At 34.5% G+C, this 17,513-nt stretch overlaps 1 protein-coding gene across 2 annotated transcripts in view; it reads left to right on the forward strand.

Moving 5' to 3' along the window:
• The window catches only part of LOC149805866 (uncharacterized), a 133,647-nt gene that overhangs the window by 96,150 nt on the left and 19,984 nt on the right, over nucleotides 1-17,513 (forward strand). Inside the window, exons 5-8 of one of the 2 annotated variants that reach the window (XM_089950587.1) lie at nucleotides 231-599; nucleotides 1,080-1,181; nucleotides 5,051-5,209; nucleotides 11,519-11,598. In XM_089950587.1, coding sequence (XP_089806713.1) covers nucleotides 231-599; nucleotides 1,080-1,181; nucleotides 5,051-5,209; nucleotides 11,519-11,598 — 710 coding nt within the window. The remainder of the gene's footprint in view (nucleotides 1-230; nucleotides 600-1,079; nucleotides 1,182-5,050; nucleotides 5,210-11,518; nucleotides 11,599-17,513) is intronic. The other variant, XM_089950588.1, reaches the window with a different exon arrangement.

Raw genomic sequence — 17,513 nt, forward strand, 5'->3', positions numbered from 1 at the left:
TATTTTTAATGTACAAATATCATATATCAAGCATAAAATGCCCAAAGCCTAATTCCCGCTTGCAGTATATATATATATATATATATATATATATATATATATATATATATATATATATATATATATATATATATATATATATATATATATATATATATATATATATATATCAACATTGCATGTTCTTTTTTTAATAGTTTTTATTGTCTGTTTTTTTAAAACAATTTCAGAGAGTAAGAATAAAAATGAATCCATATATATATCGCTAGAAGCACCCCAAATTCGTATCAATGCTGACAGTGACCGAAGACTTGAAACAAAGGGGCAGCAAGCCATTGTCACTTTACCAGACGGAAGCAAAGAAACCGATAGGAATAGACAAGATGCCGTCCCATATTATGCAAACGTCGTTATTCCGTTCCCGGGTCCAGAGGAACGTAGGGATGTACGTCTGTTGGCGCGTATGGAGCGAAGACATAACAGACAGCATTCTCAACAACCCTATAATTCCCGCCATCGGAAGAAAACCAGCGAACAAAAAGTACTGTCTGAACTCACGGGTAAAAGTTCGGTTGACAAGGCAAACTCTCCCATTAGAAGTAAGTGAAAATATTAAGCATAACATATTCCATTTGGTGTTTCTAAACTCTAATTTCGAGTGATTTTATTGTTGCACTACAGTTAAAGTTTTGATATTTTTTACTCTTTGTTTAATGTTAATGATCTGCTGTTTTGTTTGTTTTCACTTTCATCCATTTTTGTTTTCAGTTTTAAATTTAATCTAATGAATTAAATTTCCTTTCATAAGACTATACCAAGTTTACGAAACAATGAGGGGCAAGATTTATAGAAAATTTGTTTGAACAAAATCTTAAAATATATCTAACAGTAGCGTTCATCCGATTGTTTTGTTTGGGGAAAGGTTAATGTCGGATTAACGAGACTTTACTATATGTTAGCGCACCAAGTATTGATCAATGGATTGCCACTAAAGTCATTAAACTGTTTTGGTATGAAATGTTTCCATGTTAAACTTGTGTTTAAAAGTACTTTTTAAAATAAAATTGGGTAATGTACAGGGAAGAGACAGACAGACGAGTATATAAGGAGACGGAATGAACGTTACCGGCAGGAGGAACTTCGACGCCAGCAAGCGCTCCAGGCTCTACGTGATCGTGAAGGCGAGTACAGAAACCATAGTTCAGACACCTATTAACTTTTCTGTTATTTATTTTGGTAGCATTGGTTACGTCTTATCTTCTATTATAGCTTTAATCCACAATAGAAAATAATGTATTGTCATATGTAGTCTGACTGGTTTACTTGCTATTTCGCTTTACAACTTGCTTTTAGACGTTTTACAACTTGCTTTTAGACTTTGTTTTCTTTACTCCTACAAGTTTTTTTTTGTGTGCAACCACCTGCAAACCCAATTAAATAATTTAGAAGAATTTATCAAGACATTCTTCGTTAGAATGTGTTATTGTACCTGTCATGGATACGTGTACTGAAAGGAGTTGGTGTGTGAGTTTAAATTGTTTTTCACGAACATACTAGATCATTCCCATCTAAACACTGCAAGAACCACATTTAGAAATTCAGAAGCCCCGGGCAAATGGACCGTAACCTTAAATATAATTAGAAAAACTTCGGTGTTCTCACATCAATGGTCCGCTAATTCTCTAATGATCCCAATTGGGTTGTATTTGTCACTAAATTCTGCGGAGGAGCTACTGATCAAACTTATTAATACATCCAAGGCAAAAATCTGACGAGTTCTGAATAGTAATTAATATTCCAAACCTGTATTCTAGTACGTATCTCGGAATGACTATAACTTGACACAACAATGAAAAGCGATGGCTTAAATATTTTAAACAGGATTTTTACCCGACGGGCCCATATTCTCGAAACTTTTTGAGCAAGAAATTCATGCTTGTGAATTTTAACAATATGTTCATTTAATTACGTTAGAATTAGAACCACAGATCTTTCGGGATCTTCCAAACATTGACTCGTCTACTGGCATACGAAGCTTCGATGATTTAGTTATAGATTTTTTTCTAACTGAAAAATCTTTTTGGGGGTTTTGAACATCAGTTTCTTGCTCAGAAGGTTACTAGAATACAAAACATTAAAATAAATTTATAAATTACGTCAAAACTGAAAATAGCCTTATCCTTGTCAAAGTATCCTACCGAAGCCATTTGTGTCACCAATAACTTGAAAAATTAAATTGTTATATATTACTACATTATAAAGATAATACAAAAAGAAATCAAGGATAATATCGTATTTGGAGGTTTTCAGAATAAACCTAAGTCAAAAGGTTTCTAGAATACGAGATCCATTTTAATTTTTTTTTCATCAAAATAGAAAATATTCCAACCTCTGTCAAAGCATTCTACTAAAGGCCAAAATTCCGTCATTAAAATCTTGATACGTGTTGTATATTTCTAGATTATAAAGCAATGCAAAAATATTTAAAGAAATTCACAGAAATTTTTACGCAGATTTTGCATTACGCCATAATCTTGTATTGCATAGACGGTAAATGTCTTCAAAATATTCTCACAAAAAATTCTCCATAGAACAATGTGTATAAATTATGGAGATTGTATATACCTTCCTGGACTGCAACTGAGGAAGCAATGGTCAGTGAATAAGAAAGAAATAAATTATTCCATATAATCAACTGATGCCTGAAAATCAACTTAAACAAGAACATAAAAAGCAAGAATATCTTATAATCCCTGCAGGCAGTAAATTGACCAAGAACTTATACAGCAAGGTACTAATAATCTAACTGATTTTATTATATCAATATATTTCCTTTAATGTTTGTTAATTGTAGCTGAAAAAGTTTTGAACAAGTGCACTCCAAGACTCTCATAATTTTGGTACACAACAACATGGACTAAACATATCCAGAATTACGCGTTGGTTGAACGTCATTTTATGTAAACATTACAATTCGAATGAAATGGCAGGCATTATATCTTGCCAGGATGGGCCGAATTACACCTGTGAACTTCGTCATTCTTCACCAGTGCCAAGACAATGAATTCAATAAATACTATAGGTCTGCGGTTCAAAGACTTTAAATTGAATTATGTGCTTTATGTTGGTCTTATAACATTGTTTTCATATATGACTCCTTTTCCCATAAATTAATTTTCTATTTACTCCTAGGACACTAGTTTTTATATCGTTTATGTACATTATATTCATATTTCTGATTTTGTTTAATCATCTGTTCATCAAAAATTATTAACATTATGTTATAATTCTCTAGGACAAAATTAAAATAGTGTAATTTCAATATAAAACATTCATACGAAGTGTGTGAAATTATTTTATCTCTGGTAAAATGTATGCCCTTGGCTGAAGAGAGCCAACTAACCACACCTGAAGTTCATATAACTTTAACCCTAAACTCCTTTCCTATTCTATGTCTGATTTGTGGGAAGAAAGTCCCTAATCATGAAATTGATTTACCTAATTCGTTTATGCTGTGATTTGGATTTTTAACATAGCTTTAACAATTTGTCAGTCGTTTCGCTACGATGTCTGCAGTGTGGCAGTTTATAGTGATGTCTAGCACTGTTGTATCATGCCGCTGACATGTAGAATGATGTCACCCAGTCAGATTATCCTGACACCAGGCCGACCAGTCCTAACACTAACCTCTTAATGCTGAGCGACCAGCGAGGCATATGTTATTACCATTTTTGTAAGTCTTTGTTATGACTCGGCCGGGGATCGAACTTACGACCTCCCGCATCCGAGGCGGATGCTCTGACCACTAGGCAACCGGAGCGGTACTTAATTCTTTTAAACGACACGTACAGTTGTAAATTATGGTATGTAATTGTTATTGGATACTACACGACCTAGTTACTTTTGATTTCTCATTTTATTATTTATTCATTCTGTATGGTCACTAACTACTTTAATCAGAATTATATCAGTTGTTCAGTGGCAGTTACAATGTGGTTAATTCCTTGAATAATACCACTTTAATTGTCACACGTGATTCTCTAAGTCAGTGGTTCCCAAACTTGTTCGGGCCACCGCCCCCTTGGTTATCCTCAGCGTACCCTACCTTACCCCATAAAAAGAATTATTCAGCATTAGCGCCCCCCCCCCCCCCGGTAATCGCACCGCCTGCCAGGGGTGGTACAGCCCACATTGGGAACCAATGCTCTAAGTTAAAAAAAAAATTTATTATTTCATGTTTAATCATGCATCTTATCCGGTTCAGTTGATTTTTAAATTGAATTTTTGTATGGTAGGTAAGCAGTGGGTGACATTAGCTGTAGTTTAAAATAAGGTACTTGTTTGCAATATTTCTGATTCGAGAATAACTGTAATAGATCACTGCTGGTTTTCTTTTAAATTATATATTATGTTCTGGAAAATGTATGCTATTTATACAGATTCTAGACCAGTTTTATAATAAAAAAAATGAACAATTAGTAATGTCCATCTTGACAAACACACAAGCAAGTCAGAAGCAGGCCAGTTTACAGCTTCTCACTACGCATGCCGGGAAGGATGATCTACGTTACTTGAAAACGAGGCAATGTAAGCTTGAGGGTACGTGTGGTAGCGTCTGTTGACTCACAACTCAAGATAACACGACATCGGGCATGTTCAGTGCGAAGCAGTAAATCACTGTATTCTGTTGAAGATGAAATGCTTGAAAATTGGAGATAAGATTTTTTTTTAAAAAATGAAAGAAACTCGCCTTTGGCCAAACACTTGTTTATTACTAAGGATACATTCACCGACTGTAAGGCAAGAGATGAAATAAAATCCTTCTGTAATTGCATAGGTTTGCGAAAAGGCTGGCTTTTATAATAATCATTTTACGAATAGATGCACAAAGAGTGCGTAATCACAAGATTCGCCAAAACTTTTACTTGCATTCAAAAGAAAGTTACAAACTATATGTATGTACTGGGACTAAGATGGCGACATGGTGGCTACATGAATCAAGAACTGGTTCTCAAGGTGATAAAAAGGGCAAAACTCGCTCTTCCTTCAGACCAGGAGAGAGACGAAGCAAGGCGAAGGGAATATGAGAGACGGTTACAACTCTACCTCAGAGAAAAAGAAATCAGAGAACAGCAAATACGGGAGCAGCAACAAAGAGACGAGCGACGTCTGCGTCGAGAAAGATTACGTAACATAATCGAGAGTACAGGCGAGTTCGGAATGCGCCTCAGTCATACTAAAGAGTGTGGAGATTTTGTATACGCTTATGGTTGGTGCTTGGAATGCTTTTCTTGTGTACTTCGGCATGACGTATACTGATATTTGGCACTATTCTGCTGCTATAGCATAAGTGTATTATTATTTGTATATTCATACTGATGCATAATTATATGACTTGATTCCTGGCGTCGAGGGAATGATTATGACTATATTGGGTACCACTACTAGCAGGAATCATTACTTCAACATTATTGCAATCACGTTTATTCTCAATATACCATGTAAAGCTAGCTGCGATATAGCCGCCATATAAAAAAAGTGTGACATCATGCCTTGTTGCGCTACTTACATAAAGTACGAATGTATTTGAGAGCCAAGAAAACAGAACCAAACTTGCTGCGAAGTGGAAGAGCATTATAGTGGTGGTATTAATTGTTTTGCGACATGCATCAATTTACACGCAGGATGTTCTCTTTTGCTGTTTGAAGCTTTTAAGTCCATTCACGTCAGATATTAGGTAGTGGACTAATTTCATGTTTCGATACTGCCGACATTAGTCTAGTGAAACTCTGTATTATTGCGTCGATGTAAGACATGGACATCGGGTGAATTATGCTAATTAAACTAGAGGAGTTCCATTTTGCCTTTTAAAAAGTTGATTACCTACCTTGTCCAACATGCAGGGTTTTCTGCTCTTCCTTAACATTATGGCTGAAACTATGTAACCATAAGCCTGTAATAATTGCATAAACCTAGGAAACTCCTTACCTCTTTCTGCGTTGTAGGGACTGGACAGTTAGTAACCATATCGATGTTAGATTCCTTCTCCTGAAAATGTGTGACCAAAATATACGACTTTTGATGCTGCGGGTACACATTTTGAAAGTTTAAGTGTCAAATTTTCTTGACGAAGACGATTACAACTTTAGTGAAGATGTTTGAGATGTTCTTCAAATGAATCGGAAAATATGACGAGGTCATCAATGTATGAGACACATATGCCAAGGTATACCTTTAACAACATGACCCATTAGGATACAGTAGGCGGCAGGAACATTTCTAAGTACATATGGCATTATATTCCATTGGTAAACCCCACATAATGTCATGAAACTACTTTGGTGTTTGGTCTCAGGGTCCTTGGTTACTTGTCAATATGTAGAGTTTAAATATAGGGTACTGAAACGACACGGTTGCATTTATCCCGCAGCATCAATGACGACTTTTAATCGTGATAGTGGAAATGTCATAGGTCGTGTCAATTGATTTAGAGTCCTATAGTGAGCAACGAAAAAATGTTCACCACTTTTTCACTTTTCATTAAATTAACATTTGATACATAGCTAGATGAACTGGGTTTATTTCTTTGATGTTTTAGTAGACTGTATACTTGTCTGTCAGTTTCATTGTTGATGTGGGGCGACGCACGATAAGGCTGACAAAGAACCGTCATTGAATCCATAGTTTCTAAACGTGAGTGAATACGGCTGTACGACTTATTTCGTCCAAGTTAATGACAAAAACATGCCTATGTTGATTAAAAAATGAGAAAAACTCTGCCAATGGCATTTGGTTTCAGCTGCTGATTTGGTTGTGTGCTCACAGCACTTGCTGCATTATCATAATATCAATAGTGTCCTGGCCAATGGTAAATATGGTTTGAGGGTGTAATGCATCCACGTACGCTAAATCGGTGATTATCTGAATAAAGTTTCTTTTGGAAACTGTTACGATTGTACGAGCTGGAATTATTTTGGAGTTTCGAATGCTATGAAAATATTAAAGAAAATATTGATTCCCTTTGGAACTCTACTAATATGAACTGCAATAGAACTAATATGAACTGCAATAGATGAAATGTGATCTGGCGGAACAGAAGTGGTGCAGGCGGCACGCGCAAACTCAATTTTATTCTGTATTATATTTATTTCTACTGCATTGTCTAATAAAGTGTTTGCATTTAGAGATCTAAAATGACTTTTGTACGTGGTCAAGAAATCGATTCCGAGTTTTACCGATTGATTGATGTAAAGGTTGCAGTATATGAAACAAATGAGATAAGCTCATGCCTCCTATTCGGAAGATAAGTTCGACAAGACCCGAAACGTTCGGATGTTCACCCCCAATTCCTATAATCTGAGAAAAAAATATGGCTGGAATTATGAGAATTGAAGCCTGTATGGTCAGTAATTCTAGCACTTAGAGCCGAAATGTGTTCTCTAGTGACTAATAGTTCTTGTGTTGTTTTGTCTCAGATATTAATAGGAATGATATTTTTGTGAATGGGTATTACTAAGGTAACTTGTGTCAGTTAATTACGCCTATGGTAGGGTCGGATACCCAGGATAGGCGCGATTTCCTATAAACGCTTTGATGTCAGGTACACGCGGGAAAGGTGACCCTTTTCTAACAGAAACTACACTCTGCATTTTGTGCGCGGCAGGTTACACGTGACGGAAACCACAACTGAAACACATTGTTTATGGACGATTGTGTTGTTCTAGTTAGTAGGTAATATTATGAGCGAGTTGATGGGTATTCGTCATTATTCTGTTGATAGGTATTTGGCATCGTTGGAACTGGTGGAGGAAATTTCGGAAAATTCGTTTTATGAGCATCCGACATGCGTTGTTGGTAGTTAGAATTTGGGGGTCTAAATAGCTGCTTTGTTACATTGAGATGTGCAGAAAATTATGAACCTGGGTTGCTTTCTAAATTTCGTTTTAAACTGGCTATTTTGATTTCATCCTTAATTTATTTGAGCTCTTCTAGAACTGTAAAGTGTAGATTAGTGTTGTCAGTGGCGACAATGTTTTCTCTGCTAAAATAGCGGCTAAAAGCAAATGGTATATTTATTAGATTTTTGTTAATAACTCATTGTTATAGCTGATTTTAATCCATTTAATGCCACTAATAACATCGCCTGTTCTGGAATGACGTTTTTAGTTGTGATTTGTAAGAGGCGACTTGAGTAGTTCAGAACTGTTTCAGATGTCCCTTGCTGAGTTTGCAGCATTGATAGATGTAAAATGGCATAAATCTTGATTTACAGGTCGCTACAAAATTACACCAGTCGTTCTTAAATGTATCAGATAATGTATCATATCGTATTTGAAGATGAAAAGGAAAATCATTTAAAACCTTTGTTTCAGATAAACCTTTGTTTCAGATAAATGATGTAATTTAGTCAGCGTCAAAGAAAAATTATTTAACAATATAACAGGATTCTGAGACTGATTACCATTAAATACGCCTAGTTTGATAGCAGAAGACATACACGTGTGCAAGGAATTGATGTCTCCTAAAGAACTGGCCCCCGCAAAAACAAAAACAAAAATCTTTTTCGATTAAAAAGTCACATTGACAAAACTTGACGACTGAACCCCAAATGTTATTGGCACCGAATCAGCGGTCGTAGTATATGTAATGTTTGATGGGTATGCCATAAAAAGAATACTATTAGGGGTCATTATCACTGGTGAAGGGGTCTCCAATAGAGTGTAATGCTGGCTTGAGCTTCCGGGCGTTGTTGGTCTCATGTCAATGGAATCTGGATCATTGGAACTATATATTTTGTTGACTATGTACGTGTTGCAGTTGTCGAATCGTCTGTGAACCCAGTGTTGGTCTCTGGACCCAGTGTTGGTCTCTGGATATGTATGTATGTATGTATGTATGTATGCATGCATGCATGTTTAATCAAGGTATATAGCAAGCATTCTTCTTTAGGAATCCAGAGATAGCAATTTCCGTTCTGTCTGGTGTATATTTATAACTCTCTCTCTCTCTCTCTCTCTCTCTCTCTCATTGTCGGAGAGTCCATCAAGAGTGAGTTATCTGGACTCAATGTAAGATCTTGTGGATTATGTTGTTCTGTAGCTTCTCGAGGTAAAAGCGCTGCTACCGATGTTGGCGTGGCTTATCCGGGCGAAGTGCTGGTCGCAAAAGCTTTGGTGCGAATCTGTTTCGTCGGAGTGACACCTTGCTTCATTATATTCTCCACCACTTATATTATGACTTTGGATTGTATCCTATGCCAAGGAATGTTATAGTCTAGTTTCTCAACCAGTAATTAAGCTGGTTCCCATTTCCATTCCCATTTATTGATGGGCACTCTCAGATACAAAGACATAGAAATTTGTCATTTCGGCTTCCTTGTGCGGAGGTGTCACTCCTTCGATGATGGTGTTATTATTTGCGGAAAGGTACTGGGTTCGAAATGCAAGTGCAGTCAGAATTCTGAAGTCCAGTGGCGAAGCAACTCTTTTATTAAGATCAAACAAACCACACTAAATAGATTACACTTGTGGTGTGATACACTCAAGATATATAAATACAAATACAATTATTATACTTATTCCTAACTTACCAACTTCATGCGATTCTCAGCTCTATCATTTTGAGCTTTATTTAAATAATTATTTATTGAATGAACCCAAGACAAGGAAAATATACTTAACACATGGTATGATTTAAATTATTCCTGAATTCAAATGTTGCTTGCCTATCGTGAAACATAAGAAGAATCAATATTTCAAATGCTTGAAAAGAAGTAAAATCAATTTTTGAGCAGTTAAGATGCACTTTTGCTTACAGTCATTTAGCCTTCAACGGAAACCAAACGATACATTCAGAGAGTAATTACAATGTTTCAGGAGATGTCAAGGTCAGTCATGTAGGCGTTGGATATATCAAGTGTTCGTGAAATCCAGTCACATTCGTCAAAAGACATTTTGTGTTAGACTATATTCAAGACCACACGAACATGTTGGCCGAAACTGCATTTTTTTTTTTGTAAATAAAAATGAGGTATATTGCGTATCTTTGATGTGATTCAGATCTCCAACCAATCCAGTAATAAAAGTACATCTGACCCGATACGATGAAGTCATATTGGAAATTGGCAAACCATGATGAGTAAAATAAACTGGAAGACAAAATGACGTTATCTACGTTAAATAAGCAAGTGTAATAGGCGAGTTTAAAATTTCAACTGATTGTTTTTGTTTTTGTTTTTATTTTTTTAAAAATTAACATATTAATTAAATCACTGAAAGTATTATAACTGGTTTTCCCAAAACAATAAGAGATCGAATCTGAACAGTATATGCCGATGGATCGATCGTGTGTGTGTGTGTGTGTGTGTGTGAGAGAGAGAGAGAGGGGGGGGGGATTAATGATTGACTAAGGCCAGAAAAATTACCCGCTGATCGCAATATCAGGTGCGGCAGTTGAAAAACTTTTTTATTCCACTTTAAAAGTGCTTATGCACCGCTAACTTTTTTTTCACGAATTTTTAATATGGTAATTTTTTTGTTCTGTTATTCTCAAGGTTTGTCTTCAGTCCGAATTAACGTGATGATTTATGACATACGCAGGATCGTTATTAATATGTTAGTATAAAAAAAATTCTTCATTTTGTCTTTCCAATTTTGTTACCGATAATATTTTTTAGAATTTCCGACCACTGTATATCATTAAACTTTTCAGCATTAACTTAAAACATTATTGATGCATTTCGTCGACGTGTTTAATATCAGTATATCTCCAAATATATATATGTTCTGTTCGACCGTTTAAAAAGAACTAAAACGTACCTTGAATGGAACGTATTTTCAAGAGGCAGCGTAAGATTTGACACAACGTATGTAAAACAAGAGTCTACTAACTGCACAGACCGTGTGACCCCGAGATCAGCCTCGTTATGAGTCATAATTTCATTACGTTTTGAGTTGCTGGCATGAACATTTGAATTTCCTCATTCTTCTTTACTTATTTGCAAATCGCTCAAACAAAAATGAGGCAAAAATATATCCGGTATTTCTGCAAGAAAGTTTCAGAAATCCGTTTGTGGTCGTAGTTGTGTTTCATGACAAGCTAGAACGCCACCTGGAACGGGGGTGGGGAGTGGTAGTTTGATGCAGATGGTAGGTGTTCATTCTGTTACCTGAACCAGTCACACATCTTTTGTATTTATCACAAGACATTTGGTCCTGTATGCAGCTGTCATCCTATTAAAATCTCATTGAAGTTTTTAAAATAAAATATGAAAACTAATTGGTTGGAACTATGCTGAGCAGTTCAGATATTCTGACAACTAGCTTTCTCTTAATTGAAACTGAACCTTTTGAATATTCTGCCTGATATTCCTGGCAATATCCTGGAATAGTTCAAAAGCAAAACCAATAGCGGTAGTATCTTTGCTTAAAAGATGCTAACATTTACTGTGTTCTGTTGAGTGCATATAGTGATTCCTTTGCCAACGAATAAATGAAATCGCAATTTGCCTTTGTTACAGACGGTTTGAACGACCAGGAGCAGTATTTTACAATAGCTGCCCACAACGTTTACAGGAAGCAAGAGCGTCTAAAGGAACTGGTAATACCTCTCTACCCTCTTCACACACACACACACACACACACAAGAGCGCGCACGCACCTCGTATTCTCTGTTCAGTCATTTATTGGATTTAATTTCCAAAATTAATGCCAATAACAAATGCAAAATGTGTTCCCAAAATGATTTTTGGTAACACTAAACTTATGTCATAGAGAAACATTTAATAAGTATAGAAGCATTCAGAACAGCTGTAACAGTGCTTCACGTCGCCTACGAGTAAATATCATGGTTAGTCTTTGACGAGTTCTTAGTGAAATTCACAGACTTTTCTTTACCACTAGACCAAGCCTTTAATGGTAACCCGAATTTTTGGAAGCTTACAGATGACCTGGTTTGTTAATAAAGCAAATATTTTAAAGAATAATTCCAGTTAACGAATACGACTAAGATGAAGATAAAGATGATGATGAAGACTATGACCTAAAGTAACATTACTACCTTCATTTCTACTGGTATTGTCATTACATTACTAATACTACATAGAATAAAGATCACTAAAAAATATTATTACGGCTACGATGAAGACAAAAAAAAACTGATAAGTTTCTCTAAAGACATACGGGTATAACATAAGAATTATCCTCATTTTAAAGAATAAAACATGAGGAGGAAAATGCTATTTCTGGTTTAATTATTAAGTTTTCTCATCGTTCATAATAACCCTTTTTTACCTTAACATTTTTCTGATTTAATAATAATAATAATAAGAATAATAATAATAATTTGTATTACAAAAGTAGTTCATTCATAATTCACATAGATGTATCTAGTGTCTCTTTACACCTGTGATATACACGTGCGTCTTTAAAGAAACTTTCAAAATAATGAAAATTATTCTTAAATGAGACCACATCTATGTTTGATTGGAATGCAATTTCCAAATCATTAATATAACTAGAAAACAATAGAGGAGATAGGCTTTCGCCTTGAAGAACCCCAGTGAACAATCGAAATTGTCTGAATGTGAATTTAAGAGCTTTACACCTGGTTGCATTGATCTTGAAATAGATCGTATTAACGATAAATTTCCGTCACTCCGTATTTTAGTACTTTTAGCCTCAGACTTGTCCTTTCCATATAAGCAACTACTTTTCCAAAATCTTTCAAGGCACAAAGAATGGTTTATTCTCATCAATAGGTTGTTAAATCAAACAATTTAATAAAAAAAATTTGCATGTACTGTGTTATGTATATCTATATTTTTGTGGTAACTCATGGTACAAGATTTTATAAATTTTTTTTAGTTTTTATTCATGACTGTAAATTGTAGTGATTATCTAATGCTAGATTTGGCTTACATGCATAGGGTCTATTTTAATATATTAGAGAACGTGAAATTGTTTAGGATCTATAAATAGATGCTTAGGTACTTCATGATATTTACTAATAATAGAATTATTAGCAAATATGTTTACGAAATTTTGTCATTTTCTCATTGGACCGATCGATGAGATGGTATCGTAGAATAAGTTAGTTTCCATTGGATAGCTTAGATCATGTGAGTTCTATGATTGTGGAAATTTGCAATTTGTCATGTAGGTAGTAGTGATAATATGCATGTTTTAGCTTTGTGCCTATATATATTTAGTTCAGACAGGGCAGTTTTTTTATTATTACTTGTATTCCTATCGTAATGTTAAGTCTGCAGATGTGTTTTATGTTGCACTTAGATATTATTTGAGAGGCAAAACATTTATTTGGATTGTTCAGTGGAAATTGAAAGTGTTTATTGGACTATTATGTTATTTTGATAATGTCACAATGCTTGGCGGATCGGCACATTTCTAGCTCTGACATTTGTGGAACTTTTCATTCTTTTGGACTTAATAGAACTTTTTCAGGATAATTTTGGATGCACTTCATAATGCTGTAAGTTCTTCTCACAGTTGTATTTACTGAAGTTCCTTTTCATTTATAACTTTGATAATTAAATTATTTGTTAGTTTTACAAAATGTGTCAGTTTTTCCTTCTTTCTATTACTTATTTTAAAACCATAGAGTTGTAACAATTTTCTTTAAATCAAAAGTGTGTATCATTATTAATATCCTATTTAATGGCATAAAAGATTGGAGTCTTTGATTCAGTATGTAGTAGAAACTTGTCTTGTACAGCTAAGCAATGGCATCCTTCTATTTGCTTCGAATGAATGGCATTTTTAAAACAGTTAAAACAAACTTGCATAATAGGACCCTCTGATCGCTTCTATACTAAGTTCGGTCTTCGTCTTACATTTTTTTTAGAAAGTTTTCTTAAAACATTGTCATTATCAGAACTAAATAATTCTTTAAAACGGTACATTTGGTCTGATATAGAAGTGTTTGGAGAATAGTTGCTTATTTTTCTCTCTGATATAGCTACATACAGATAGATAATTAAATCCATCAACCATGCAGTTTTGCGTGCAAAGTTTGCACAGTCTTTCAATTTTCCGGTCTTCCCTTCTCTATAAGTAAACAGTGATTACATGTTCAAAATTTGATTATAGTTACCATATTATGTGTTTGATAATTCTTTTTTAATGAAAAATGTTCTAATTGTAATTCCGTTTGAAAAATTATAAATATATCAGCTTTTGTTAAGTTTGTAACGGATGTTTCCCATGACTATAAATTGATCATGAAGTCTTTCCTTAAAGGGTGTATCTAACCAGGATTTATTGGGAATAACTTAACTAGAATAAATTGAAGTCCAGTTTCTGATAAGATGTTATGAATGCAATCTATCCATTTGCTTCTGCCTAGACCATTATTATAATCCTGCAATAGCCTCAGATACATGATATAAGATTGTTCCGTTTGTTTACGGTTACGGAGATATTACCCTGGTAGCCAACCATTCTCCTTTTACTTGTAAATATAAAGGGATTCTACCAAATTCACTATAAAGCATAGATGTGTGATGAATTTTATAACTTTTAACACACGTTCAAAAAATTTGATTGAACTAATTATTATAAACCCCATATCTCTAGCTACGTATGTAATAATTGGAATTATGGTCATGTCTGAATGCTTAAGCTTAAGCTCTACAGGCAAAATAAGATCTTGTATCCTTTTCTTAAGAAGGTACATAGTTTTCCTGGCTTGACTGATTACATTTTTAATTCCCAATAAATGTATGTTATTCTTCGTTAGGATCAGCCAAATATTTATGATTTCTGACAATTTCAAGTTCAAAATCTCCTCATTTTGAATTCACATTTTGTATATTTCTATATTTCCCGAAAGTCATAACTTTCATTTTGCTTGTGGTAAATTTTTTAGTAATTAAAGAATATGTCAAGATTGTTTTGTACATCTCCTGAATTATCCAAAAATACAATGGTATCATCTGCAGAGAGTCAAACAGATAGTTCTAACTATCTTACTATTTCTCCATCCAGTAAACCAACTGTAACGCTATTACAATTTGAGCTCAAAATGTGAATATCGATGTCATTTCGATACAGGTTAAATAAAACAGGATCAAGATTTTTGCCTTATCTAACTCCTTGATTGCAAGTAAATAGCCCATTGTAGAAGATACGTGACTTTATACATCCATATACATGTTCATATTTTCCATTAGCCAGCTCTCCATACCTTATCGAAAGCCTGAGAAAAACCCACAAACGTGCAAAACCATGTTTTACGTTTTCATTTTAAACATTATGTTAAGGATTATAATACAAAATACTGTCAATTGTGGAGTAGCCTTTACGAAAACCTGCCTGTGTCTCAAATAGTGAATTGTTTTGATCTACAAAAAAGCAAATTCTTATGTTAAGAAGAGCAATCAAGACATTACTAAAACAATTCATTAGTGTAATAGGCCTGTATTTGGTAAGATCTGATTTATCTCCCTTATTTTTATGTGTAAGCTTACTCAATCAACCATATAGTCCCGGTTTCTGGAACAACACGTGTTTAAAACCAGGTTAAACATACAAAAAAAAAACTTGAACAAAAACTTCTGAACAATTAAAATATTCATTCAGGATGGATTCTTCACCAGGCGACTTATTAGATTCAACTTCTCAGTACTCTGAGTATTTCTGCAGAAGATATTGGTTCATTTAGTACAAGTTTCTATATTTAATGGTTCCTCATTTTCGTCTGTTTCTTCATTATTCTCATGTGATGAGTGTATGTTCCTAAAATAATCGTAAAATAGGTTCATTTCGACAGGCCATTCAATTGTTGATCATTGATCAGTATTGTCAATATTTGTTTTTTGCAGGTTCCTTAAATTATTTTGGGTTTTCTTGTCAATCAATTAAGTTCTTTTAAATTCTGTGTTGAGCAGAACAATGTTAGTTTTGCGATTTCAAATTTGAATCTAATCTTTACTGCAGTTTATAATGCATTAAAGATTTTTCTGTTTCATTAAAAGGAAAATTTAACTTTTTTTCCACGCAGTTGAGACATGTGAAAATGATAAAATATTCAACTCCATTGATGACTTTATTAAGAATCATCTATTTAGACTGGCTTTATTTGGTGTATGATAAAATTTGAAATCAGATTAGCTTATCACGTGCACGTGTAAACATTATGGAATGCAAGAACTTGCATGTTATTTTAAATAAATAAAATTTGAACAATAATAACAAAGAAAAAGACCTTACTCCTGTAAAGACTATTATTTGCCGACTTTCCAGTAGGTTCGTCTTCAGTTTTATACTCAGACATCCTGATAAGCTCGTCTCCGGTTTTATGCTTCGACTTTTCTCCGGTGTTATGCTCCCATTTAGAGATAGGTTCATCTCCAGCTTTGTGCTCCGACTTCGTGATAGGTTCATCTCTGGTGTTATACTCCGACTTCCCGATACGTTTCTCTCAGGTTTCATACTCTGACTTCCTGGTTGGTTTGTCTCCAGTTTTATCCTCCAAATTCTCGATAGATTTGCCACCTGTTTTCCGATTGCACATAAGGAAATTATTCCGAAATTTCTGGTAGCATAGAAACATGAAGCAAGGTTAACTAGTATAAACATATATTATTACAGTATTAATGAAGCAATTAGGGTTGAGTAACAAGACCTCCAACAAAGGTGCATCCCTTTCCCTGTATAAAAGCACATTTTATTTTTAAACATCATGAGAGGGAGGAGCAGGTGGGAGGAAGATGACCACAATTAATGATTCAACATGCATGACACCTGTAGTAATTAATAAGCCGAAGATAGTTGCTATTTTTATTAGCATTTCCATTCATAGTTTGTTTAGATTTTAGTGTTTATAGCTGATTCTGGGAAGTCAGTACTTTGAAGATAATTCTCAAACCAAGTAATTAGCTAATTTCCCAGAGAAGACATCAAAATGTACAGCATTCACAATACTTTATGATGGCATGGATTAATTTCCTAATTTCTTAAGAAATTAAGGGATTCTCTGGATAGTCTTAGATATACTCAGATCTGTTGCAGGTGTTTGCGGGCAGCTCTGCAGCATAGGTCATCTTACACTGCTATTATATCACAAGCATGTTTCATCGTTGTGCATGTTCATCATCGTCATTAACTTTCTTCACAAACTCGTGTCCAGAAGCATGCGATACTTGCACTATCCACCACTCAAATCGATCGTTCGGAAACCATTTGCAAACTGAGTTTTACTTCGAAAACATATTCTGAAACTGATCTTATGAGCATCAACGGCACACCATGTGCATTGAGGTCATGCACATAAACAACATGAAATAGTAACATGTTGCAGTTGTCCAGGATCATTTTGGGCATGTCTACGTAATGTTGGGTTACATAGATCATGCCTGTGTTCTTGCTTCTGCCCGGAGAAGTTATTCTTTTTAATGTCAGTCAAGCGTCACAGTGTCGTACAATACAAAATTATTATTTAATAGTTCAAAGTCATCAATCACACGGTCTTCTTCAATCGTGGAAAAGAACTTATGG

Source organism: Sinohyriopsis cumingii, chromosome 2 (genome assembly GCF_028554795.1).
Source record: "Sinohyriopsis cumingii isolate HCF-2022 chromosome 2, ASM2855479v2, whole genome shotgun sequence".
In the NCBI taxonomy this organism is placed as follows: domain Eukaryota; kingdom Metazoa; phylum Mollusca; class Bivalvia; order Unionida; family Unionidae; genus Sinohyriopsis; species Sinohyriopsis cumingii.